Below are 27,684 nucleotides of genomic sequence, written 5' to 3' on the forward strand. Positions count from 1 at the left end.
GATCCGCCGCTCCCAGCCAATAAGCTGCGCGCCCGCGGAGGCCGTAGGGAAACTGAGTTTGACTTCCGTGTTCGCATGCGTGTCTTCCCGTCGGAATGACTACAAGTCCCACAGTGCCAGCGGTCTCAGGGGCGGGGCGAATTCGCTTGAGAGGGTGGACGCGCAAGGCTTACCGGGGGTGGTAGTCCGTATCTCTTCAGTTGGAACCCTGTCAAGGGGAGACTTTCGGACGGTAAAAACTACAATTCCCTAAAGGAAAGCGGCTTTGGCCTCTCAGCCTTCGACACCGCCCCCCACCCCGAAGCCACCGTAATTCTGTTGCCTTGGAGCGTGTTAACTTGTTTATCTCTAAGTATTACTTCTCACCTGTGTGAATATCCTAGGGAAGTCTCCCCCAAGCGGACGTGAATCTCTCCTTCCCAGACCTCCCATACAAGGGGCCAGAGCTGCTCCTCGTCGGGGGCAGGGACCCTGACCTAGCTACGGGCCGCGCGACTCAGGCAGTATCGCAGCCACCCCTGTCCGCGGGGGTCTTCGCGAGGCTGCGTTTCCATAGCGACGGACTGTAAACAAATCCCGGCGGAGGCTCCTGGAGTAAGGCGCTGAGGCTGCGGGCGAACGGTCGCTGCCCTAGGAAAGGGATATGGCTCTCCCTCGGCCTAAAGGCGATACTACCTTGTCCCAAGCGACAGTGAGGTATGGCTGGGGCAGAAGCTGGATCCCCGGGCTTCTCGCTTTCTCCTCAGCTGCAGGGGGGGGGGGGGGGGGGGCATAGCTGGTACCTCCGGGGGCGAGAGACTGGCACTCGCTGTGAGGGTGCCCACGTGTATTAGGAGAATAACTGCGCCTAGTAATAGCTAGCATTTCCATGGAGCTTTAAGATTTCCAAAGTGCTTTGCTAGGATCATTCCCATTTTATAAATGAGTGAACGGAAGCGTCCCGATTCAGTAAAATGAGTCTGTAAACCCAGAAAAATGATAAAATCCTGCTTTTGACTTTTAAAGTCTGAGTACACCTGACCTCCCTCTCCTCCTCCATCCTCCAACTCTGCTGGCCGTTGACACTGGACTCCCTGCTCTTTTGTCCCCCTGCCCTTGGCATTTTCCCTGGATATGTCCCATGCCCGGAGTTCTATCCCTCCTCATCTCCACTTCCTGGCTTCCTTCAAGTTTCAGAGTCCCCACCTTCTGCAAGCTTTTCAGGGCTTCCTAATTTCTAGTGCCTTGCCTTAGAGACTGTTTCCAACATATCTAGTATATATTTTCTTTATACGAAGTAGTTGGCACTGTTGTCTCCCACATTAGACTGTGAGCTCCTTAATAATAGCTAGCATTTGTCTACCTCCAGAAAGAGAACTGTGAACTCTTAGGTGCAGATTGAAGCATTTTATTTTATTTATTTTTCATTTACTTTTGTTGCATTTTTTTTTTTTGCAACATGGCTAACATGGAAATTAGTTTTGAATGACTCCACATGTATAATTGATATATTGCTTGCCTTTTCAATGGATGGGGAAAAGGGACAGGAGGGAGAGAGAATTTGAAACGCAAAATTTTTTAAAATGAACGCTAAAAAATAAAGCAGAGAGGAACACCAAATATAATAGTAATAACTGGCATTTCTGTAACACCTACTATGTGCCAGTTACTACTACAATCCCAGTTTTACAGTTGAGGAAACTTGAGGTTAAGTAACTTGTGCAAGGTCACACCGTATGTGAGGACACATTTGAACTCAGGTCTTCATGTCTTGAGGCCAGTCTCTCTATCCACAGGGCCACCTAGCTGCCTCCTTGAAAGCAGGGAGTGGTGTTGCCTTTCCTTGTATTCCGTGCTAAGCATAGTGCCTGACACAGAGTGGGCACTTAAAAATGCTTGTTGACTTGACTTAAGACTGAGCTTGGTTAACGAACTTGGCCAGAATTACAGACAGAAAGTGATGGAGGCCAAGATTTGAACTTCTGTTTCCTTAACTCTTAAGTACACACCCTATCCATTACTGACACCTAGAGGCCACTCCATTAATTTGGAGTCCTGGAATAACTCTCATTTCCATGGTGTCTTAAGGTTTACAAAAGGCTTCCTCTCAACAGCCCTGTGAAGTATTTATAATCCTTACCAGTATTATCCTTCCTCGTATTTCTAGATAACAAAACTGGGACTTTAGAAGCTGAAATGATTTGCCCTGGGGGACAGAGGGGCTGGTAAAGTATCAGAGGCAGATTTGGATCCAAGATTACCAGATTCCAGCTCTAATTCTTTCCACTCTACTATCCTGTGTATCTAATAAGATTTAGAGCTGGAAGATACCTTGGAGATTTAGTCCAACCCCTCATTTTACAGAGGATAAAACAGACCCAGAGAGGGAAGCTATTTGCTCCAAATTACACAAGTGAGAGAACCAAGGATAGAACTGGGATCTGGAGAAAAGAAGCATGTGCTCCAGATCATACAGGTTAAATGCAAAGTACAGTCCTATTAGATAGAGAGATTCACCAATGATTTTTTAAAAAACCTCATGTTTCTGTAGCACTTAGGATGACCAGGTTTAAAATTGAAGGGGACCTTAGGTATCAATACAGTGAAAACTCTCCATTTTACAAAGGATTAAATTAAAGCCTAGAATGGTCAAGAGACTTGCCCACAATTACACAGCTGGCAAGTAACAGAGCAAGGTTTTCTGACTCTAACTCTCCTGTCCTTTCCACTACTGCTCACATTCTATAACACTTCCTCCTCAGTCCCAACCTCGTCTCCATCAGCACACATCTGTGTGTCCTTGGGCAGATCATTTCCTTTCTCTAGGTTTCAGCTTCCTCATCTGTAAAATTAGGAGCATGGACTAAATGATCTGAAGGGCCTTTCCAGTTCTAAAATCCAATGATACCTTTCTTGAAGTTCATGCCAATAAAGATGCAAAGACAATTAGGATGTCCACTGAACGGATACTTACATTCATTGAATTAAGGCAGCACTGGTAAGGTAAAACACAGGCAAGGGATCTGTGGTCAGAAAGCCTACATTCAGATCCTAGCCCAGGTACCTGTATGATCTCCTCAAGTCATTGCTCCTCATCTGCAAAATAAAATATGCAATTGTCTTTCATATCAGCTGTTGGCAAAGGGGGTGGTGTATTTTTGTAGCTGTTGCCTGAAGAGGTATTGGAAGGTGAAAGTTGTTGATGATGAAGATGAGGACCTGAATCAGGGCTTCTTCACAAACGATTTTTCCCATAGGCCCCATAAATTATGAAATGCTTTGGGTATAGTAAATTCCTAATAAATGGCTGTTGAGTGAATCAATACTCACTTCACTCCCCTGTGCCAAAACTTAAGAAAACCTGATATCAAATCTGGCCTCAGATATTTACTAGCTGTGTGACCTTGGGCAAGTACTTAACCTCTGTTTGCCTCAGTTTTCCTTAACTGTAAAATGGGGATACTCATAGCGGTTACATCCCAGGGTTATCATGAAGATGAAATGAAATAATACTGGTAAAGTGCCTGGCACATAGTAGATGATATAGAAATGCTCTTTTATTAAGGAGCTCACCATCTAATTGGGAAGACAATATGCCAATCACTTTGTACAAAGAAGATCAATACTAGATCAATTGAAAAGAATCCAGTATAATCTGGGTTCAGATATTGACTCTAATACTACTAGTTTGAACTTGGGCAAGTCGAAAAATGAGAGCCTAGAACGAATTGATTTCTAAGGCCTCATCTTAAAGCGTATCCTCCACCTCTCATGATCCTTGGACTTTCTTATCAAAAAAATCTGGCCACAGGTATTTGTACTGGCACCAACTGAATTCCCCTTTGTTTTGCTTGGAACCTTGAATCCCTCTGGAAGGGTGTGAAATGTTGAGGAGCAGTATCATTACCCATTCTGACGGTACCCCTCTTTCAATGAGATTCTGAGCACTTTAAGAGGTTACCAGATGTTGATAGGAAGGGAACAGCTGTACCTTCTGCCCTAAGGCAAAACAAGTCCAGAATGGGACCACACTCTCTTTAAACCATTTTGAAATGGACCCTAAGAGAAACTCTTTCCATGGTGGGGAGGGGAGCGGTAAGAAATGAGGGATGGAGAAACGAAACAGAATTGCTTCAACACAACCTGGCTCTAATGAAGACAACCCTAAGACACTGACCCACAGTCATCCGTGGGGCTGGCACCCTGTTGGCATTTGGGGAACCACTGAATATAGGGGAACAGCACCACCTAGAGGACATATACTTTCTCTGGTCCCTGAAAACATGGCCTCTGTCCTACCTGCCCCTTAGAGAAAACTGATGAACTTAGCCTTCGAGGGATAACTGTCAGAGTAGCACTGAAAGTCATTTGGCTCCACAGGGTTTTTATCAGATCAATTTACTGTAAAAAAATTATACTCCATTATTTATGGTACCTTTTAGCAAAACATATTTTCCCTGATCTTTTTTAATTAGATCTATTTTTGCTTTTGCTGAAATCATGATTACTAGCCCTGACTTTTTTTTTACTTCCACTAAAGCATAATAGATTCTGCTCTAGCCTTTTATATTAACTCTGTGTGTGTGTTTCTATTTCAAATATATCATTAGGTTCTTTTTTCTAATCCATTATGCTATCTGCTTCCATCTCATGGGTGAGCTCATCCCATTCTCATCCAGTTATGATTACTACATATTTCCCTCTATCCTATTTTCTTCTGTCTGCCCTTCTCTTTCTTTTTTTTTATATTGTTCTTTCTCAAAAATCTGTTTTGCTTCTGCCTCCCTAAACCTGCCCTCCCTTTTCTCATCCCCCCGCCACATCTCTAGTCCCCCTCCCCTCTTATTTCCTTATTGAGTAAGATAGATTTCTATACCCAACTGAGTGGGTATTTAGTATTTACTCTTTGAACCATTCTGATGAGAGTGAGGTTCAAGGGTTGCTGCCACTCCCCCCACCCTGTTTTCCCCTACATCATAAAAGTTCTCCTTTGCATGCCCAAGCATTATCTACCACCTCCCCATTTTCTCTTCCACTACAGAAGTGCTTCCTTACAAGTCTCTTTTATGTGAGAAGATTTTCCCCTTCTACCTCTCTCACATTTTCCCAGGTCATCTCTCTCTTTCATTCCTTCATTTTTTTTAATCATTCCAATATAATTGATTCACAGTTGTGCCCTCTGTCTATGTAGACTCTTTCTAACTGCCCTAATAATGACAAAGTTCTTAGGAGTGCCATGTATCATCTTCCCATATAGGAATGTAAACAAGTTAACTTTGTTGAGTCCCTTATGATCACTCTTTCATATTTACCTTGTTATGCTTTTCTTGAGTCCTGTGTTTGAATGTCAGATTTTCTATTTAGCTTTGGTCTTTCCATCAAAAGTGCATAAAAATCTTCAATTTCATTAAATGTCCATTTTTTCCTCTGAAGGATTATCCTCAGTGTTTCTGAGTAGATGATTCTTGGTTTTAATCTTAGCTCCTTTGCCTTTCAGAGTATCATACTTCAAGCCCTCTGATCCTTTAACTTGATAACCACTAAGTCTTGCGTGATCCTGACTGTGGCTTCATGATATATGAATTTTTTTTGGCTACTTGCAATATTTTCTCCTTGATCTGGGAGCTCTGGAAATTGGCCATAATATTCCTGGAAATTTTTCATTTGGAAATATTTTTCAGGAGGTAACTGGTGGGATTTTTCAATTTCTACTTTACTCTCTGGATCTAAGATATCAGAGTAGTTTTCCTGCATAATTTATTTGAAATGTGATATCTAGACTCCTTTTTTGATCATGACTTTCAGGCAATCCAATGATTCTTAAATTATCTTTTCTCAATCCATTTTCCAAGTCAGTATTTTTCCAATAGTTCACATTTTCTTCTATTTTTTTCATTCTTTTGGTTTGGTTTTGTTTTTTGATGTCTCACAGATCATTAGCTTCCAATTCTAATTTTTAAGGAACTATTTTCTTCAGTGAATTTTTATACCTCCTTTTCTATTTGGTCTATTTTGCTTTTTTCAAGTAGTTATTTTCTTCACTGAATTGTTGCACTTCTTTTACCGTGCTGCTAATTCTCTCTCTTTATAATTTTCTTGCATCAGTCTTATTTCCTTTCCCAGTTTATCCTCTACCACTCATCTCTTTCTTTTACTCTTCCAGGAATTCTTATTATTCTTGGATCCAATTAGTATTTTTCTTTGAGGCTTTGCTTGTAGCTGTTTTCATGTTTGTTTGGGTTTTTTTTTCTGAGTTTGTATCTGAATCTTCTCTCTCACCATAGTAAATTTTGATGGTCAAGTTATTTTTTTGTTGTTTACTCATTTTTCCAGCTTCTTTTCTTGACTTTGAACTCTATGTTAAAGTTGGGCTCTGTTCACCTGGGGATGGGGAAGCACTGTGTGCCATGCTTCAGGTTTTTTCATGCTACTGTTTTCAGAGCTAGTTTTGGGGATCTGCAAGTTTTTAGGACTTCCAAGGTGATGTGGTCTGGGGAAAGGAGTGGTCACTGCTGTCCTGGTCTGTGTCCTGGTCTTTACCCAGGAAGGACCCCTGGTTTCCCTTCAGCCACAAGTGCTAATGCTCCTCCTGGCCCTGGAACTGTGACCAGTTCCCCTGCTCTTCTGCAGCCACAAGCACTAGAGCCCCCCCTCTGCCTTGGAATTGCAACCAGAAACCCCACTCCCATATGACCAACCACAAGCACTCCTCTCTGTCCTGGGACTGCAACGCAAACCTGCATATGCACAGTTGCCAGTCAGCACTGGCTGCATCCAGTACCAGCAAAGGGTGTCCTATAATCTCTTTCTGATCAGTTGTACCATCTCCTCACTGTGTCTGGGCTGAGGGCTCCCAAAGTGGCTGCTGCTGCTTTTGCTGCCTTAACAGCTGCCTCCAAGGCCACTACTTCGTGCTCCTGCTGAACTCTAGGCTAGCTCCCACTCCAGGGTCAGAAATCTCTCTTTCCAACCTCCTACATTGCCTTAGGCTTGAAAAATGACTCACTGACCTTGTTGGCTCTGCTGTCCCAAAATTTGATTTGAGGAATTATTTCAGATTTGTTTTGGGGGCAATATTGGGAAAATTCAGTTGGGTTGCTGCCTGTATTCCTCCATCTTGACTTCCTGTCCCCTTAGCAGTCCACACACTGGGCTCTTCATCAGGCTAGGCCTCAGGCTGTCTACAAATCTCTGGCCCTTCTCCTTGTTTTCTCCCAAGCTATCTTCCAAAATAGCTTTTGCCATTCTCCCCTGTGTCTCTTTTTTCATTGAAGGACCTCATGCCCCCTTTGTAACAAAGTCATCACATGTCAAAAGTATATCTAGATTGATCATGGGGTCTGAAGTCAGAATGACCTGAGTTCAAATCTACCATGGGCCAGTCACTTAACCTGATAATAATAGCACCTACCTCCCAAGGGTGTGAGGATCAAATGAGATAATACTTGTAAAGTGCCTGGCAAATAGGCACTATGGAAATATTATCATTAGAGCACTGAGAGGTTAAACAACTTGTTCAGGATAGCCTTGGCTCAGGCTTGAACCCAGCTCTTCCTAGATCTGAGGCCCACTCTCTATCCTCCAAGCCATGCTGCCTCTCAACTTCTTGGTGATATGTTTTGCAAATGTTGATCATGAGCATTGCCGTATCAGATAACCAAGTGTCCCATGAAATGACTGTAGGATACAACCCGGCCCTCTGACTTGATTTAGCTCTCCAATGAGAACCTATAAAACCTCCTTCTGTTAAGCTGCAACTTCATTTTGTCTTCCAATTTCACTTGTAGTAAGTATGACAAAACTGAAATGAACCAAGCGATTTCTCCAGTAAAATAACTGAGCGTGCCTAGACGAAGTCAAGTCAGAGGCTTGGGTTCATGGTATGCCCTGATGTTTAGCCCTTCTCTGGCCTCAGATAAGTCCTTTGACTTCTGTTTACTTACCTTTGACCTCAGTTTACTTACCTCTAAAATGAGAGGGTTGCACTAAATGGTGTCCAAGCCCCTTCCACCTCCAGACCAGATCCACTCTCAGCCACCTGAACAGGGAACTCACATTAAAATTACTGGTAGCTGAGGGAATCTTAACAGAGAGGAATTGTTAGCACTTTCTGTTATTCTGCCAATGTCTCTGAAGAAAGAAAAGGCTGCATGGGTGAGGAGCTGCTGCACACTTGGCAAGGCTGGTCCTCAGAAAGGACGGATGACAGTCTACATCTGGTACCTTTCCAAGACTACCGACAGGCTGCTCCACACCAGCCTCAGTGAACCTTAGTGAGGCATGAGGGAAATTTCTAGTGACTGTCAACATTAACAGTTCATTTTCTTTTTTTTTTTTTTTTTAACAGTTCATTTTCAAAAACAACTTTAACAAAGCATTTTCCTTACAAACCCTGTGAGGTAGACAGAACAAGGATTATCATCCCCATTTTACAGATGAGGAGACAGAAGTCAAGGGACTGTGCTCACAGTCCCACAGCTACTTAGGAAGAGAACCAGGACACAAACCTAGATCTTCCAAACTCCCAAGGCCAGGATGTTTTCCTTTTCCTTTCACAAATATAATCAATCTGCTCCCCTCCTTTGCACATGCGGCCCCAGTACTTGTCCTATATTCTGCTCCTATCAGTCAATAAACATTTTTTTTAATCAATTAATCAATTCGGGTTAAGTGACTTGGCCAAGGTCACACAGCTACTATGTTTCTGAGGCCACATTTGAACTCAGGTCCTCCTGACTCCAGAGCTGGTGGTCTATCCACTGTGCCACCTGGCTACCCCTCTGTCGCTAAACACTTATTAAGTGCTTACTGTGTGCCAGACATGCTCTGAGAGACTCTAGCCACTTACCTAATGCCAAGAGATGACCAACACTCCTAATCAGGACTAGTGAGAAACTGACCCAGGACCAAAACACAAATCCTGGGACTCCAAGCTCTTTCTGCTACAGGATAACCTCTAAAGTTCCATCCAGCTCTGAGATCTCTCATGCCATGACCCTTCCTTCACTGCTCTAACCCTAACCCTAAAGGCCAGTGACTGCCTGAGGATTGAGGAAATGCGGGAAAGATCCACTTCCCTCCTTTCTGCCTACCAGAAGCTACCTCATCACTACTATCCCATCTTCCCATTGTGCTCAATTGGTGTGTTTTTTTGGTCTCTTTTTATTTGGAGGTGAAAACACTTGGAAATGAATGACAAAGCAAGCCTACCTGAGCACGTTGTCCTGTGTTCCTTGTGGTCGGCCATAGGAAGTGCTGGTGAATAGAAGGAAAGGGTTTCCAGGAGACAACAGAGTAGGGCAAGAAACTGAGGTGCCCCAACACTTCATTGTCTCCATTGGAGGGGAGGAAGGGAAAGGGCTGGATCCCGTTAAATGGTTCTCTGTTTCTCCTCAACAAAAGCCCTGGGGTAGCCTCTGTCCAGTGACAAGTTCTTGTCCTTCCCACATTCAGAGAACATCCTGCTCTGCCTACGGTACGTGCAACATACAACCCTCTCTCAGAAGTTAAGAATCTCCATAAACGGAAGATCTTTCAGCACCGCAAAACACCAGTGAGTGGGCATTTCCTATTAGTATCCTTCCAAGGTAGCTGATGGGCTAGGGGGCCCAAGCTAGCATCTCGCTTCCTTTCCTCCATTTCATTGATGGGACGATGACATATAAAAGCTATGAGGCCCCTCCAACAATACAAGATAAATGCAGAGTGAGGGGGTTCCCCCATGCTTTATGCAGGCAGCTCCCAGCATCTCTCTTATCCAGTCCCCACAGCCCCTACTAACCCTAAATGTACCCCACATGGCACAACCTGGGCAGGGTGAGAGCGAGGGCTCTGAATGCAGCAACTTCCTCATGGTCCATTGGCCAACAAGCATTTATTAAGTGGTGCTCTGTGCCAGGCACTGGGCTAAGCAGAAGGCCATCCCTGTTCACAGGATCTCCCAGTCCAGTGCGACCATGACACAAGACACAGGCCAAGTCAGTGACGGGAAAGTGGGAGGGCAGGAAACGTCAAGAGCACTGGGCTGGGGGCTCAGCAAAGTGAGTGCTCTCTCTTGAACCCGTTTTTCAGCCACTTCATTTTTCTGTGGGTGGCCGTCTCTCCTCATGGCCTGCATATGCCAGTGCACAAGCTATCTTACAAAACCGAAAACCCTGCTCCACCACCGACAAAACAGGGTAAGTATGTGGAAGTAAGCACACACACACACACACACATGCACTCATACTCAGTATGCACATGTGTTCACATGCGCATGCATGTATACATTCACATACCTCCTTGTGCACACAGATGTTCACACGTATGAACTCTCACACGTGCTGATGGGCACATGTACACACATGTGCGTGCACACATTCACATATACACTGCACACACATATGTGTGTTCCTCCTTTTCAATTAAGACAGCCTGGAGTGAGTTCTGAATCTTCCTGTATCTGGAGCTCTCCAGAAGGGCAAATGTAGCCATCACTATTCAAAACAGGGGGTCCATGTGGCAGGACAGATTTTTCCAAGGTGATCCAAGTCTTTCTACTCTCTCTTCCTACTGGATGCCTGGAATAGCTTTGTGGCCACTTCATCCAAGGGACTGTTTCTAAATACTCAGCACATGAACACAGCTTCCTCTGAGCTATGGACTCTCCAGAAGGTCTGGGGGTCAGGGAGTGATGGGAGGACAGAAAACTGCCCCACAGATAAGAATTATTCATTCTCAGAAAGCCAATCGATCTAGACTTCTGTCTGCAATGAAGAACCAACCTCTTTCCCAATGTTTCCTACAGGGCCAGAGACAAGCCCTCAATCACCATTTCAAAGCCCAGATACCTGGAACAACTAGAGAATTACCTGAGGAAAGAGTTGCTTCTTCTGGATATGACGAAAGAAAACGCTCTGGAGCTCAAGCTCCAGGTGCGGCTGCTCCAGTCAGGCTTGGAGAAGGGGGTCCCTATGGGAGGGAGCCCTCACAGGGAAGAATCCTGGGGTTGAGAAGCAGCAGCTGACACTGAGAGAACAGCTGCCAGGCCCTCCTGTCTGCATAAGGCCAGCCGTGGGTTAGCTTGGAGTCAAACCCTTAGGTCAGATTTTGACCCCAGGAAAAGGTCTACATATGACTGGCTGGGAAGGTGCAGTCCAAGAGTACTGCTAGGTGCAGGAGATAAGAAAACAAAACAAAAAGCAATCACTACCTTCAGAGAGCTTGTGCTCTAAATTAGATAAGTGTGTAAGTGATCAATGGGGAGATTGTACTTGAAGAAAAGGCACTAAGAGGAGGAGAGTGCATTCCATATGTGAGGAAGACCAGGAGGCAGGTTGAAGGTGGAAGGAGAAGGAGGACTGAGTTCCAGCCCCAAGGTGGCCCATTTGACTGAATTTTAGAGTGCATGGAGGGACATGAAGGCTGAGGCCAGATTGTGAAGGACTTTAAATGCCAAACGGAGGAGTTTGGGAGCCACTGAACCTCTGTAGACCAGGGGAGTGATAGGGGAAGGTCTCTGCTTGAGGAATGTCTTGTTGGCAGCTGCCTGGAGAACAGATTACAGAGGGAGACAGGCTGGAGTCCAGAAGTTCAATTAGGAGGCTGTTGGGATAGTCTAGACAAGAAGTGGAGAGATCATAAATGGGACAGTGTCAATATGAGTGGAGATAAGGGCGTAGATGTGAGAAATGGTGCCAAAGTAAATCCCTCAGACTTACTGCTTAGAGCCCAGCTTTTTAAGAGAGGTCTCCTCAGAGGCAGCAGACCCATTGAGAGGAGCATACACCTGTGAGTCTTGGCATAGAAGACAGCTGACTTTTAGGCCATGGGGTGATGACAGTAGCTAGCTGTGTGACCCGAAGAAAGTTCCTTCCTCTCTCTGGGCCTCGGTTTCCTGATCTGTCAAATGAAGGACTTGGACTCTTGGCCACTCTGATATCTCCTGGAATTCAAGAATTCTGTGTTTCTCTGAGTCCTTGCTGAGAGGACAGTGTTTCTCACCCTTAAGGTTTCCAGGAGTGGCTTTGTACTAACCTCTATGGGCCCTTGTCACAATGTTATTCATCTGTCTTCTGCTAAGCTACATACTGCATCTTACAGTCAAAGATAGATGAGAGATGGACATAGATCACAAATATGCATAGGGAAAATACCCAGCACAGACCTTTAAAAATATGATTATGGCACTGACATTATCTGTGCATCTTACGGAGTCAAGGAAATGCCATGTTTGAAGAGAGTTGATTCAAAAGGAAGTTAGAGACTCATAGGATGTTAGAAGAAATGGTAGAGACCACTCTGTTCAAACCTCCTCCTTTGAAACTGAGAGAGGGCTAGAGAGGGCAAGGCCCTTGCCCACAGTCTAACCTGAGAATGATGGGAGAGCCAGGAGCAAACTCGGGTCTCCTCAGGTGTAGGGTGAAGCTTGAAAAGAGGCCTCGAAGGCTGAGATATGGGTATTGCTCCCGTCCCATCAGAGAGTTGGAGGAGGGTGCTACAGATTGAAAGACAAGAGAAGCAAGGGCAGCATTAGGGGGTCATTGAATCAGAAAGTAAGGTTCTGAACCCCAACCCACATCCCTTCCTGTGAGGGCCTCTAGAGAGCAGAAATGCAAAAGTGAGCCCATCTTTGCTTGTACTTGGCAAAAATAGTAACATTGGCCATGGTTGTTGTGGGATTTCTAGTCATTTGTCATCCTCTCATTATCCAATATGGCCCCAAGGATTGGGAGTGAAGATAGAAGAAGTCATCTCCTTCACCCACTATATGTGCCCAGGAAGGGCATTCCAAAGAGGTAGAAACAGGACAGAAGGTCTTCTTCCCTTAGCTTTCCCTCCATGGTTTGTTTCTCTCCTTTTTTCACTAGCCTTACAGGGAAATCTTTGAATTCTTTATAGAGGACTTCAAAACCTACAAGCCCCTCTTGTCTTCCATAAAGAATGCATATGAAGTTACACTAGGTAAGACCTCGGGTGCCACTGGTCCCTCCAGCCAGCATGTGTGAGTGTGTGTATATGAATGGGTGCTGCCTCCAGTGGCAAATTGACTGAGTCCCTCTGAATTCTGGTTCTATAATTCTTGGAAGGTCCTTTGCAGGTACTAGAGAAGTCCTAACAACCAAATTTCCAAAAATCTGCTCAACAGTCAGTCTGACACCTCCCTCTACAGTGAGGTGCACAGGGTAGCGCCAGGTTATTGTAACTACCCAGGGCACCTCATCACTTCAGAATGGTTCACAAATTCATTTTCCCAATACCTTTAAGGGAGGGAGTTGGTTTTTATTCTCTGCCTCACAGAAAGACAATAGAGCTGTTGTCAGAACCAAGAAGACCTGGGTTCAAGTCCTGCCTGTAACGCATATTGCCCCTGTAACCCTACAGGGTTATCACTTAATCTCTCAGTATTCTAAGGAACTCAGGAGGACAGGGATTCTTAACCTGGGATTAACCTGGACTTGTTTTGTTTTTAATTTATTTTTATATTTTGATACCTATATTATAATTAATATAATTGGTTTCCTTGGTAGTACTGTGTATTTTATTTTATGCATTTTAAAACATTATTATGGGGAGGGTGTTCATGACCAGAAGAAAAACAAGGTTTAAAAAACCCTGCTTTAAGACTATAAACTGCAGAGAAGGTACTGTCCTGTATATGGAGAGTATTTCTTCACCAATCCCTAGCCCTTGCCTCTGTAGTCAAGCCCATGGAAGTCAGTGTCATAGTATAATAGAATGAGAGGCATTCTCCTTCCTATGGCAGAGCCCTTCACGCTAATCTGACCATATAACACTTCAGGGCTTGAAACATATTGACAGAACTCACCAATCCTCCTCAGGAATGTCCCTGTGATAAAGAGAGGGAGGATGGAAAGCATAAAAAAGTTTTGGAAGAAAATAGAAAATTTAACCTCTTTGTACTAAAAAATTGAAGCAGATAGGTTCCCCTGCAATATTTAGCAAATTTCATATATAACTAAAAACATTTTAGAAAGGAAAAATAGCTAGCATTGAATTTTTCTCATGTAGCTCCTTTTCTGGGGAGTGTGCAGCTTAGGAAACAAGGGTGTCATGGGGAAAACCCTGGACTGAAAGGAGAAATCTGAGCTCCAACCCAAGCTCGGCTACTGGGACTTTCAGCAAGGACACGTAACATTTCTGAGGCCCAGTTTCCTCACTTTAAAAATGAGGAGAGTTAGACTACCTGCTATGAAGAGTGTATGTTGAGAACCATTACATAACAATTCTATCATGCCTTAAGGTTCACAAAGAATTCTTCTCCCAAGCACCCTGCCATGTAGGTAATGCAAATATTTCCTATCTCTGTTTCATAGATGAAGAAATTGAATCGATGAGTCTTATAGATAGATGAGTCTTAGTGAGATTGAATGACTTGCTTATGACCACACAGCTACTAAATTTCTGAGCGAAGATTTGGTTTTCTGACCCATAAATCCTGTGCCTTTCCCTGTAATCAGGTTGTCTCTCACTATACTTCTGGACTGCTGCTTATCACAAGAATAAGAACTCTAGAGTGGAAAAGAAAGGTCACATCTTTTAGGATATTGTCTAATAACCCTGCTATTCACATAGAACTTTTCCCCCACTCCCCACCCCCCAGTTCCTTATATCACTTTTCCCATGGAAAACAAGATAGGGTTTTCTTTTTAGAACAGAGAGGAACTTTAACATTTCACAAGAGAGGAGACAACAAATTGTCATTCAAGGAGTTAGTCATTGGGGTTGAGGAAAGCCTAGTGGTTTCTGAGAATTAGAAGGGACTCTAAAGATCACCTTACCTGACATCTTTCCTCATTTTGCAGATGGACAGAGTCTCCAGGAGATCCTGTGACTTAGCTAGTAGGACATCCAGAGCAGTAATAGGATTGAGTTTTCTGACTCAACCCAGGACTTGCCCCACTGCCCAACACTGACACCCACTTGGATTCCTGGGACTCCCAGATTTTCCTCCCTCCACTGTACAGACTGGGTTAAACTGAGCTGAACAAGGGGTCTTCCACCTGTCTTTGTCAGCAGTTTGTGAGTTTTTTCACAAAAGAATCTGACTAATAATGAATGCCTAAAGCAGTAGGTGATTTATTATTGGGCACTTGAATTCACACAAGGGGAGACTCAAGACCTAAAATAAAACCTGGGGGAGCCAGAACATGGGGAATGGGCAACAAGGGCAGAATCCAGCCGGGGTGGTTTGCTGAGCCATCAGGCAGAATGGTCTCAAGGCAGTGGGAGGAAGGGATGCATTGGATGCTAGGGCGACAATCATCTTTAATCTGTCAGTTAGTAAATATTTATTAAGCACCTACTATGTGCTAGGCACTGGGCATACAAATACAAAAAAACAAGATAATCCTGCACGTGGAGGGCTTCCAGTCTCATAGGGGAAGACAACACCCTGAAAGAAAGCTAAAAGGAGAAGAGGGAGAGTAGAGGTGGATGAAGAAAGTACCCAGTATGGGGGTATGATAGAGAGGGGCAAAAGAGCTGGCAGGAAATAGGAGGTTCACAAGAGCCCCACACACACATACACCTCAGTGAGATAATCATGGGGTTTTTAAGAAAGGAGGCAGTTCTCAGTCACAACTGGTTGGTATTCTATTTCTAGTCACTGCAAAAGGAGCACTAGGTACTTGGCTGTAGAGGGGAGGCTCAGTTACACCAAGTGGGGAGTAAGAGCAAGGGGTTTGGAAGCATCCAGAAAAAGACAGGCTGGGAGGCTAGGTAGGAAGAGGGAGGGGCAGTCTGCCCCAGGTGAGTCAGGTGGTCTGAGAGAGACCTGTACAAGTCAGCCTTCTGATTGGCGAGGGGGAGGGGAGCAGGGAGGGCAGGTGTCACAGTCTCTGAGGAAGGGTCCCTTTATCTTTGGGGCCCTGTTCAGGACTCCATTCTTTTTTTTTTTTTTTTTTTTTTTTTTGTTTTTTTTTTTTTTTTAATTTTTTTATTTTTTTTAATGTTTAACAATCACTGCCATACAATTGCGATTTTATCCCTCCCCACCCACCCCCCACTACCTCCCTCCCTCCCCACGACTGCATACAATTCTGTATAGATTCTACATAAACTTTCCTATTGAGTATATTTTCACTATCATCATGCTGTGTAGTCAGACTAAGATAAATGAAAGAATCCGTATAACAAATCAGAACATGATACACAAACAGATACACATACACAAACATGATCTGCTACATTATGTGAGTGACTTCCATATTTCTCTCTCTGAGTGTGGAAGGCTTTTTGCCTTGAGGTCCACCATTGGGATTTTTTTTTTTTTTCAGAAGTTCTTGTGTTATTACAAAAATCTAAGTCTACCAGAAAAAACTCTCACACACTGTGGTTGTTGCTGTGCATAAAGTTCTCCTGGTTCTGCTCCTTTCACTCAGCATCAGGTCATATAAGTCCTTCCAGGCCTCTCTGAAGTCTTCTTGTTCATCTCAGGACTCCATTCTTTAGCTAGACAATAGTCAAAGAACCTAAACCTGGAGAGACCCTTGGATACCATCTATGCCAATGTCATTCTTTCAGCCCTAGTAGATAGGGAATGTTCTCATGTTTGTTCTAAGAACCACAGCTTGAGGTTATGTGCTCCATTTTAAATAGTCAGCTCTTCATACATCCAAATGAGCGTTGTCTTTTTCCAAATAACCACCTTGAGAAACTAGACATTTAGTCCATAATGCCTTCATTGCTTAAAACACCCTGAAGAATGAAGCGGAGAGAGTGTTGGATTTGGAGTCAGAGGACCTGGCTTAATAAACCCAGCTCTGCTCCTTATTACCTGTGTGGCCTTGGACAAATCATGTCTACATTTCAGAGCCTCAGTTTCCTAATCTGTTAAATTATGGATTTAAATTAAATTACCTTTAAGGCCCCTTCCAGCGGTAGATCTTATGATTTGATATCTGGGCTCCTCTTTAGGAACAGCCTCCAGAAACAGTAAATAAACAAAATGTGTCTACTTTTTGGCTCAGTATAAGACCTTCCTAGCCATTAGATTTGTCTAAAAATAGAACGACCTGTTTTGTCCATTAGCTGTTCATCACTGGGATTATTCAAACTGTTGAGAGGCAGGCGAGATGAACTTTATAGTACCTTCCAAATCTCATTCTAGTGTTCTAGCCACTCATGTCTCCCTTCTCCTCTCCCTATCATTCTCTCTTTCTATTTCCCATTCTCTCCTTCCTATTCTCCTCTTTCCTTTCATTCTCTCTATATCTTCCTCTGTCTCTTTCTCAACATATATTCTCCAGCCTGAATTTCACCACTTTATTTGCCACACATCACTCCAAATAATTTTAACTATTTCAGAAAATTGACTCTACTTTCAAAGGTCAAGAATTTTCTACCATTGAATATATTTTTTTAAAAATTGTGCTAAAAGCTCTGGAGGCCATTCCCCAAGAGATCCAAATCCAGAGCAGTGGTAATGTCATTGAAATAAATATACGAATCCTAAGGGAACTATTTTTAATGGTCAGTATTTGTTTAGACCTTCGTTTTGGTATGTTCACAAAAAAATCAGTACCTGTATTATACAGAGTTTCTCAAAAGTCTTAGTGTAGTTTTAAGCTTTACTGAGACTTTGGGGAAAACCCTATATTTAAATAAAGTCTGTCAGCCAGTCCTAAACTGCTGTTGCTGCTTTTATTTCAAATATTGTTTTCCCAATTACATGTAAAAACATTTTAACGTTAGTTTTTTTAAATTTTGAGTTCCAAATTCTTTCCCTTCCTCTCCTCCCCACTCATTGAGAAGGTAAGCAATTTGATATAGATTATACATGTGCAGTCATGCAAAAAATATATCCATATTAGTCTAGTTGTGAAAAAAAAGGCAGACCAAAAAAAAAAAAAGAAAAATGAAGAAAGTTTTTTAAAAACCCTTTAATCTGCATCCAGACTCTATCAGTTCTCTGGAGGTAGATAGCATTTTTCATCATGGAGTCCTTCAGAATTGATTTTAAAAAGTGATCACCATATTGCTAAGTCATAAAAAAAATTTTTTTAAAAAGCTAAGTCATTCACAATTGATGTCCTGGTTGCGCTCACTTCACTTTGCATCAGTTCACATAAATCTTTTCAAGTTTTTCTGAAAGCATTTTGCTCCTTTCTTATAGCACAATAGTATTCCATCACAACCATCTGCCATAACTTGTTCAACTATCCCCTCAATTTCCAATTCCTTGCCACCACAAAAAAGTTCTATATTTTTGTACACATAGTTTTCCTTTGATCTCTTTGGGATACAGACCTAGTTGTGCTATTGCTGGGACAAAGGATATGCAGTTTTATGGCCTTTTGTAGCCCTAAGCTTTTTTTCTTTTTTTTATACCCAGTCCTAGCCTAGATAAAATCTCAGGGGTATTGCTCTGGATTTGTCTGGACAGGTTTCTGTCTCAACCCTGAAGCCTTCAGATATGAGAGTGTCTAGACTGTAGTCAAGTAAACCAAGTGGTATCATGAAAGAAGCACTGGATTAAGAGACAACTCAGGTTCAGTCATTAAGTAACTGTGTGACCTTAGACAAGTTACTGGATCTGGATTTCTGTGGATCTGCTTCCTAATCTATAAAATGAGGTTGGGCTACATTCTAATCCCATAATCTTTTAAACACCTGTTTCCTAGAATACCACCAACCAGTCCAGCCCTCCTTGAAATGTTTTTTACAAAGACCCCTTGTTCAGGGAGGACCTGGAGAGCTGCCCCACATCCCCCACACCCCCTAGTCAACTGACTGAAGGACTCCTCTCATGTTCTCTGGCTTTGATCAGCTCACTTTAGGGAGAAGATTCGGTCTCTGGAGCCACTGAAAGCCATGCTGGTCAATGTGTCTGAAGACTGCAATGAAAAAATCTTGGCTATCAGGGCAGAGGAGAGATATGAAATCAAAATGTTGAAGAAAGAGAAAATTAACCTATTAAAGCTCATTGACAAAAAGAACGAAGAAAAGATCTCTCTGCAAACTCAAGTGGGTCTGATGAAGTCTGCCAAATCAGTTTTTTCCTGGCTGATGGGGGATGTGGGGATGGGGCAGGGTCCTAAGAGGAGCCTGTTGCTTAGGAAACATCTAGCTGGCACAGTGTCTAGCTCTACCTGAAAGCATGTACTGAAACCTCCTTACTAGCTGATAGTCCAGTCCATGGGTCAAGATGAGAAAAATGTGTATTCCCTCAGAGCTCCAACTTTGTCCCTGTGAATACCTTTCTCTTCTGAGTCTTAGAAACAATTATATTTCCCCTTTCTCCTCTTCCTCAGTCCTAACTAAATCAATTCAACTAAGTCCCCACAAAGGTCATATGTGTCTTGTTCTTCCAGTTGTACACGTATGGTAAGCACGAGCATCATTACATTAACAGAACATGCCCTGTTAGCCTCTCATCTGGTCCTGGTAAGGTCAGAAAAGTTGTGGCTGCCCCTAAGTACGGTCCAAGCTGAGCTTGCCTGTCCTCCAGGTGAGCAAGCTCCGGAAAAACTTGGCAGAGGAATATCTTCATTTCCTTAATGAACGAGATGCCAGAAGGATCCTCATTGCTGATCTTAATGAGCTTCGATATCAGCGGGAAGACATGTCCCTTGCCCAATCTCCAGGTAGATAAAGCAGCTGTTCAGCCTCCAAAGGTATCTTCTCTGGAGTTTCCGTTTTGGGTATAGTCAGAAACAAAAGGAGATATGGGTGTGGGGTGTTGTTCTACAGGGTTTTCTCTCTAGTAGGTACTGAGGAATGTGGGTGATCTCTAGAGTCGGAGAGACTGGTAGTGAATCTCAGATCTGAACTTGGAAATCTTTCATAAGATGGACACAGAAGAAGTTGTAGCAAGGGCTATTGGGACCATCTCAGGTTTTGCCTGAGGCAGTGTAGCATAAAAGAAAAATCAACAGATTGAAGCCCACCTACGTTCCAATCCTGACTTTGTCTCTACCTGTGTGATCCTGGGCAAATCACGTAAGGTCTCCTAGACTCAAACTCTTTATCTGTAAAATAAGGAAATTGGGTGAGATGATCTCTAATGTTTCCCTCACTGACCAATCCAAAGTGATGTTTCCATCCTTGTCCCTTTCTTATGCACTATTCAGATTTTAATCTGCATTATAGTTATTTGTGGTAGCTTCTCCCCCCTACCATTGGGTAGGTTTGAGGTTCAGTTTATCATCTCCCTTTGTATTCACCCTCCAAACTCTAGCACAAAGCCTTGCACAAAGTTAGGCACTCAGTTAAATTGAACCACTTAGTGGTTAGAGCAACCTCAGAAGGCTGCATCAAGAGGAAAGAAAGGGCTTTAGGTGTTTGTTTGGGGTTTTTTTGCTGGAACCTGGAGAGAAATAAGCCAGGGGTACTAACTGGGTGATTATCTTTCAAGATGTGTGGGGAGAAGACCCTGTAAAGTTAACCCTGGCTTTGAAGATGGCTCGTCAAGACCTCACCAAAACTCAGAAGGAACTGAACACAATGAAGGCAAATTTTGGTGATGTTGTCCCCAGGAGGGACTTTGAAATGGAGGAGAAAAGAAACAAGGAGTTATTTGAAATGGTGAGGCTATTTTCCCCACCGTAAAGCTGGATATAGTAAGGAGATTGACTAGGGAGAGAATTCTTCCCTCATAGTCCAATGTTGAAAGGGGGAATTCATTATGTGATTGAGAGCTACAGTGAATCTTAACTATGATCTAGGCTGATACCCCATTTGATAGATTATGAAAATGAGGTCAGCGATAGCTAGGTGGTGCAGTATGTAAAAGGAGTGGGCCTGCAGTAAGAAAGACGCAAGTTCAAACCCAGATTCAGACACTCACCAGCTGTGTAACCATGGACAAGTCATTTAACCTCTGCTTCATTTCCCTTTTCTGTAAAATGGGGATAACAGTACCTACCTCCCAGTGTTGTTGTGAAGATAAAATGAGATATTTATAAAGCATTTTGTAAACCCTAAAGTGCTATGTAATTGCTGTTTATTACTATTATTACCCAAGGAAACAGAGGTTCCAAGGAGCTAAGCAGGAACTCAACCAGAGGTCCTCTGACTCAAAAAGCAGTTCTCTTTCCACAATACCACCACACGGTACTTCCATAGGGGCCTCCAGTGTTTGATCTGAACTGGACCTGTCTTCCAGGTGGAGAGCTTAAAAACTGACTTTGAAGAGATACGAAAGGAGTATGACACACTGCTACAGGTTCACATGACAATTGTAAGGGATAGGGATGAATTCTACAATGAACTACAAGAGATACAACGGACATCCACTCCCAGGCCCAACTGGTCCAAGTGTGAAGGTAGCCAGAGGGTGGGAAGAGGGGCAGAGCTGGGGCTAAGAACCCACTCTAAAACAAAGACCAAGCTGCAGCATTAGCTCTTGCCCCTCTGGTGTAGGGTTGAGTGGATTGGGGAGGAAGACCCTCCAGAGTAGAACAGCCTGGGCACTTAGAAACTCAATGAGTCATCAGTGGGTCATGGCAGTGATCAAGTCTTGGGCTACAATAACAAAAACATGATATAAAAAATGAGGGGGGGAGGATCTTCAGAGTCCAGGACCCTGATCAGCCACAGCTGGCACACTGTTCAAGGTGCCATATTTTAGGGTAAGCTATAGCCCATTCAGAACAAGATAACCAGCATGACAGGGGAAGAGTGCTATACAAAGATTTGTAAAGGGCCCAAAGTGTGTTTAGCCTGGAAAAGCTAAGACTTGGAGGCAAGGGATGGGGTACAATAATATTCCCAGTATTGAAGGGTTGTCAGGGAGAAGAAATATTAAACTTAGGTTGTTTGGCCCTAGAGCTTAGACTTAGGAGCAGTTGGATAGGTGAAAATTGTAAATAAGCAACATTCCATATAAAAAATTTCCTAATGATCCAAAGGTTGAGTGTGTTCCCTTAGAAGGTAGTGGGTTTTCCCATAACTGAAAGTCTTCAAGCAGACACTGAAAGATTGCTTGTTAGGGATACTGTGGAAGGAATTGTTGCTTGGTTATGGCTAGACCAGGTGACCTCCTAGAATTCTGATTCTAGGAGCCCTCTCTCATCATCTACTTGGTGCCTAGGTTCATCAGCCTCCAACTTCTTCCCTTGCTTTTCCTCTCACAGATGTGATATCTGGGGGACAAGAACGCTGGCAATTTTTGTCTGAAGGGAAAAGCAGCGACCAGCTTGTTGATGTGCTGCTAGAAGAGATTGGTTCAGGACTTCTCCAAGAAAGGGAGACCTTCCAAGGCCTGGTAGGACCTTTCCCTGGGATTGGCCAGCACATGTATCCTCTGCTCTCCAAGCTCTTTGAGGGGCAACTCCCAATTTTGTCTCTAGGAAAGTACTGTATATACTTTGTGGCTTAGGGAGGGCTTTCAAATCCTAGTCAAAACTGGCCCAAGCTCTGCACGTCAGCACACAGTAGGTGCTTAGTAAAATACTTGAATTAATGAAAGCACATTGGCTTAGAACTCTATGGGTGGTAAGAACATATCCCCTTTTCCAGGGCTCCACTGAAGACATTCCAGAGTTCCTTCGGTCTGGAGGGTTTGTCCGAAACAAAAAGCTAAGCAAAAAGGAAGTGGTGGACATTATCAAAGATGTCTGGAAAGAGCGGATGGCTGAAGACCAGGTCCTTGGGCTGATTGTGGCTGGCAAGAGGACAACAGTGGGAGGAGAGTGGGTGGATGGTGCAAATACTTCAGCAAAATCAGACAGAAAAGGGAGGGTAAAAAAGGCCCTCACTCTTCTAGCCCAGAAAATGGGGAAATAAAGGGAACTGGTCTTTACAAGCTCTGTGAGGCTCCTGGTGGCAAGGGACAGGATAGACATGGGCATTTTTGGAAAATGCTATAAGGAATTCATCTAGGATGAAAGCCCTATGGCCTCAGCAGAATAGAATTCTTAAGGGGCCCAATGGGCTAAATAGTTCTCCCAAGGCAGATGATAAAGCAGGCTTGGTAGATCTCACAAGTTTCCTGACCACTTGACCTGCAACCTCACCCCTTCATTTCCTTGCAGAAAGAGAAGACATCCACTTTGGCCCAGTTTTTCCTCAACTACCTGAAAAAACGGTTTGGGGATGCCTCTGCCATGGACTGGTCTTACACAATTTTTGAAAATGTCAAACTCTTTCACTCCAGTGAGGTCATGAAGCAGTTCCATGATGTCCTCACAGGAAAGGTAAGCTTAACCCCTTACAACCTAGAAAAAGAAGGGCTGCCAAAGGAGTATCCATTTGCCTGAAATGGAACAAGCAGAAGAGGGAAAAGAGTATAAGGTCAGTGAACCAATTTCAGACCTGGAAGGAATCTTAGATTCTCTAAAGCCGCCATAATGTGAATACAAAAGGCACTGAGGTGAAGGAGTCAAAAGGGAGGCCTGAGTTCCCATCCTAATCTTGACACTAATGAGCTGTGGACAAAAGCCATTGCTGATGCTAGGCTAATGTCCAGACTCAGCTTAGGTTAGGTTAGGACATTGTCCTTCCTTCTCAGAGGACCAAAAATGACCTCACTATGCTAGAGGCAAGTTACGGTGTATCTAACTGTGGCTGATCAGACCAGTATCAACTCGGAATGCTCTACCACAGGCCAGCGTAGTCTGTGTGAACATTTGGGTTGGATGCTCTAACTTTGCATATCATACATTTCCTTCGAGCTGTTTCAATTCTACTTTGCTCATAGAGCATAGCACCTTCTGATGTGGGCACACCATGCTGAGCAGTCCTGTGCCAGTGTCTCCCATGTCACACAATCAGTTCCAGAGTTCTTAAGAGAGACCTTGAGAGTGTCCTTGTATCACTTCTAGCCATGTAAACACTTTTTGGCAAGCATACGTTTTGCATTCAGACAACATGGCCAGTCCAGCAGTTTCACTCTGAAGCGGAGCTTTGTCTCAAACTAGGTTTCTGTTATCCTCAAAATATGACTTGGCACAGTGGGCATAGCACTGGATACAAACCAGAGCCCTTTCTCAGAGGCTGAGTAACTTCCCCTCAGTTTTCTCAACTATAAAAGATGCAGTCTGGCCTAGATGACTTCTAAGGACACCTTCCAGATCTGACCTATGGGCTCTGAAATGCCCTCTATAGAAATCCCTCCATGAAATTTCTATCCCCACCCACAGATGAGGAATAGGGCTAAGTCATACCTGGGCAGTCAGCACCATCACCTTTTTTTCTCTCCTACCTCCTTTGCCTTGGGAGGCCCCTGAGAAAGAGCTCTGTTGCCCCTCTCGGATCTAGCTTTTCCCATAAAACCTGGGTGGGCTCCTATAGGCCAGCAGTGGAATGAATGACACCAACCCCTGGAGCCACAGACCAGGTTTTTCTTCCCAGGTAGAAGAAAACGTGTACGTTGGCCAGAGAGAACTCGTGTCCTATCTGCTGAAGGAGTTGAACAACAGTGATATCCAAAACGAGGGAAACCTCACCTTAGAACAGTTCAGGTTGGAAAGGCCAGGGCCCTGGCAACCTCTTGCCCTGCCCCCCCCCCCAAATCCTCCTCCCTGCCCCTGAGCACTCAGGATTGGAATTTAGGAACAGTAGCCCCATAAGACAAACTCATGGAAGACAGGGATCCTTCTTTTGTCTCAGTGGCCCCAATAACTAACACTGAGCCCCCTGATGATACTGGTTGATTTGTTGGACTGATCTTCCACTGGAGCTTGAGGGCCCTATAGGAAGAGGAAGCACTGAGGCAAGCCACATGTTTGTGAGTGCTCTATCTGCTCTCAGGATCCTCTGGGGATTCTGCACAGTCTCATATTGAATGAGGGGAGGAGAGGTCTGAAAGTCTAAGCTTCCAAAATGATGCTTACCCCTAGGCTTACCAAAATAACTGAAAAAAAAAAAATCCATGACAAATCAGTAAGAGGCCATCTGGCCAATCACTACCACACCAGCACCATGGACAGTCCCACTCCATCTGCCATTGTTTATCATACACCTCCCACCACCCTTCATCCAAAACTATGGCCAAGGGGAAGAGAGACCTGGTCATGCTGGGCTCCTTAAGCTAGCAGGGCTACCTTCCACTTTGTAACACCAACACCTAAGCCAGGATCTCTGTGCATATAATCAGCAGCTGCTTACTGTTTGTTGCATCAAAACTAGCCGTTAGGTTGGTTCCTCTCCCACTGCCTGGTATCTTCTCTCACTATACAGCACAGTGCTCAAGAACGCCTTCCCTCTCAAGACAGATGAACAGATTCAGGAGTTGCTGGAGTTGGCAAAGGTCCAGTTAGAGGGCATCCCCCAAGATGTCATTCACTACCGACTTTTGTTTACTGAGGTAACACCACCAGCAGGCCCTTTGTCTTTGCCCCATGTCCCATCCTTCAAGGGAGATCATTGCAGCCAGGGATGCCCTCCCCAGGAAGCCCAGCCCCATGCCACCAGGTTTGAAATATTGTCACTGGGGTGTCTGGGCTGATCTTGCAAACTGAACTCCAGCAGCAAGATGGATGGGCTGGGGCTGGGAGAAGGCAAAGCTTGGTTAAGCATTGAGGAAGGACTTTTTGTTCATAGGAGCCCTCCTCCAAGCCTGAAGGAAAGAGAGAGATCAATCTTCATTCCAATCTCCCTCGTCCTGGGCCTCCTATATAGATAGGATTCCTTCTTCCAAAAGTGGAATGAGTGATTTCTTCCAGTTTAGGGCATTCTCTGTAGTGGCTGGCAAAGAGCCAGACCCAGAAGTGTTGCAGAGCCCTAACTCCAGTCTGTGACCTCTCCCAGGATGAATTGGGTGCGTCAGGGCCTTTCATTCATAAACTGTGGGACCAGGCTCAGAATGAGAAGCAGGCCTATCTGCTGGAACTGGAGACGGAACTTGGTCCTAACAAGTGAGTGTTCCCCTGTTATTTCCCAAATCATCACCTCTCTGCTCCACCTGTGCTTCTCCTCATCCAGAAAAGCAACCTAACAGTTCACATTTATAGAGCGCTTAAGGGTTTACAAAGTGTTCTTCTCTCAACATCCCTGTAATGTGGTTAATACAAATGGAACCTCCATTTATAGATGAGGAAACTAAGGTTCAGAGAAGTGACTTGCCTCTGGTCACAGCACTGGAGTCAGAAACAGGACCAAAATCCTGTGCTCTCCACTGCCTTAAATTTTCCTCTGGTACCTGGTTCAGATTTCTCCCTTGGTCAATCACCCTCCACCAACCCTCCCAATCTTTTATTTGACTAGGTGGCATCAGAAATACTGTTCTGGACTCAGTCACAACACTCAAATTCGTATCCTGCCTAACACACTTACTAGTTGTGTGAGCCTGGGCAAGCATCAAACTTTGTTCAGCCTTAGTTTCCTCCTCTGTAAAAATGAGGCTAATAGCACCTGCCTCCCAGGGCAGTTGTGAGGAACTCTGTTGAAGGCACTACATCTGTAGTAGCTATGATTAACAAAATGTCAGCTCCCTAAGGAAAACACCCTTGTCACCCTTTTGATCTTTGCCCAGTGCTCTGCCCAGGCTAGTTGACAAATGTTTCCTATTGAATTCTGATTTCAAGTCCAGTGCTTGCTCTTACCTTCAATGGACAAACCAGGCTCCTTGAAGGCTGTAAACTGAACTCATACCCGAGTGTGCCCCACAGGACCTGACTCAGGGCCCCTTTAGAGTGGATGTTCTCTGGGCCCCCTGGGACAGCTCTCCTCTCCTTGGGGGAAGGAGATGCCATATGCTCCCTCCCAGTGACCATCTGATGGGGCAGTATTTGGTGACGGCTGGGAAGAAGTAAGCACTGCTGAGGTCAGTTTATCTGGCGCTAGGGTCGCTGAGATAACCCCAGAACAGCTGCGCCAGGCCCTGATGTCCATTGACCCCTCTCTGGATGAGCAAACCCTGGACAGCTACGTGAGCCAGGCCTTCCAGACCCCGATAGCAGAATTGGAGCCAGATTGTGTCCAGGAAGAAGAAGTTCTGCTAGCCCGCTTACAGAATGCAGCCATCAAGCGCATGGGCCCTCGGGAGCTTGAGCCAGGTTCCTAGAACCTCTCCCAACCAATCAAAGTAAAAATCCTACATTTTGTCCATGGAAGCAAGGGCAGAGGGTCAAAAGCCACTCCAAGCCACAGCCTTGTTTCCCTTCCCTCCTTCCATCCCCGTTACAGAAGCAAAGATTCCTTAATTTTGCAAACAAATATATCATTTGTAAGAATTTGTGTTCCATGACTATCTATGACATGCTTGGGAAGGAAAGGACAAAGAAATAAGGGTGGCTGAAAGGAAAACTGAGATTCCAACGTGGGAAGTGGCAAGAAGAGTCTAAAGAGCTAGGTCTGAATCTTGGCTCAAGCACCTTCTTAATATGGGCCATGACCTAGGTCCAATCAACAGAAATCACAGTCCCCACCCTCACAGTTTCTCAACTTAGTAGGGGACACACCATGTGTAGGTAGAAGGATACTGGAGCAAAGAAAGGCTCCTGGAGAGGTGGGGATAGAGCACACTTCCTACACCCAGAATCACCTGGAGGAACAGGTGGGAGACGGTCAGTCAAAAACCAAAACAGCTGCTTGATGGGATCTGAGCCAGAGGGCCCAAGAACTTAAGGTGCCAGGATCAAGAGGATGTGATTTCTTATGTATGCAAAAGGGAGCCCCTGAAGGTTTTAGAGCAGAGGAATGATGGGGTCACACCCGTGCATTAGGAAGATTATTGTGGAGGCCAGGAGGCCAAGTAAAATGCCCATGGGCAGGAGACCAGAAGAGGCTGGACTGACTGATCCCCAAACTCCAAGTTCTAAG

At 44.3% G+C, this 27,684-nt stretch overlaps 1 protein-coding gene across 2 annotated transcripts; it reads left to right on the plus strand.

Moving 5' to 3' along the window:
- Window positions 1-80: 80 nt before the first annotated feature.
- On the plus strand, window positions 81-27,095 carry TSNAXIP1 (translin associated factor X interacting protein 1). 2 transcript variants are annotated; one of them, XM_072636099.1, is made up of 16 exons: window positions 81-696; window positions 9,433-9,532; window positions 10,051-10,157; window positions 10,766-10,892; window positions 12,828-12,921; window positions 18,749-18,945; window positions 19,430-19,565; window positions 20,336-20,505; window positions 21,086-21,245; window positions 22,056-22,186; window positions 22,441-22,566; window positions 22,956-23,117; window positions 24,274-24,383; window positions 25,102-25,228; window positions 25,672-25,778; window positions 26,707-27,095. In XM_072636099.1, the coding sequence occupies exons 1-16, from the start codon at window positions 644-646 to the stop codon at window positions 26,924-26,926; spliced, it is 2,127 nt and encodes a 708-aa protein (XP_072492200.1). In that variant the 5' UTR covers window positions 81-643; the 3' UTR covers window positions 26,927-27,095. The 2 variants fall into 2 exon arrangements, with proteins under 2 accessions (XP_072492200.1, XP_072492201.1); XM_072636100.1 differs by lacking the exons at window positions 81-696; window positions 9,433-9,532; window positions 10,051-10,157; ... (1 more) ...; window positions 12,828-12,921; window positions 18,749-18,945 and having other exon boundaries at window positions 19,463-19,595.
- The last annotated feature ends 589 nt before the right edge of the window (window positions 27,096-27,684 follow it).

The sequence above is a fragment of the Notamacropus eugenii genome, chromosome 1 (genome assembly GCF_028372415.1).
Source record: "Notamacropus eugenii isolate mMacEug1 chromosome 1, mMacEug1.pri_v2, whole genome shotgun sequence".
NCBI lineage: Eukaryota > Metazoa > Chordata > Mammalia > Diprotodontia > Macropodidae > Notamacropus > Notamacropus eugenii.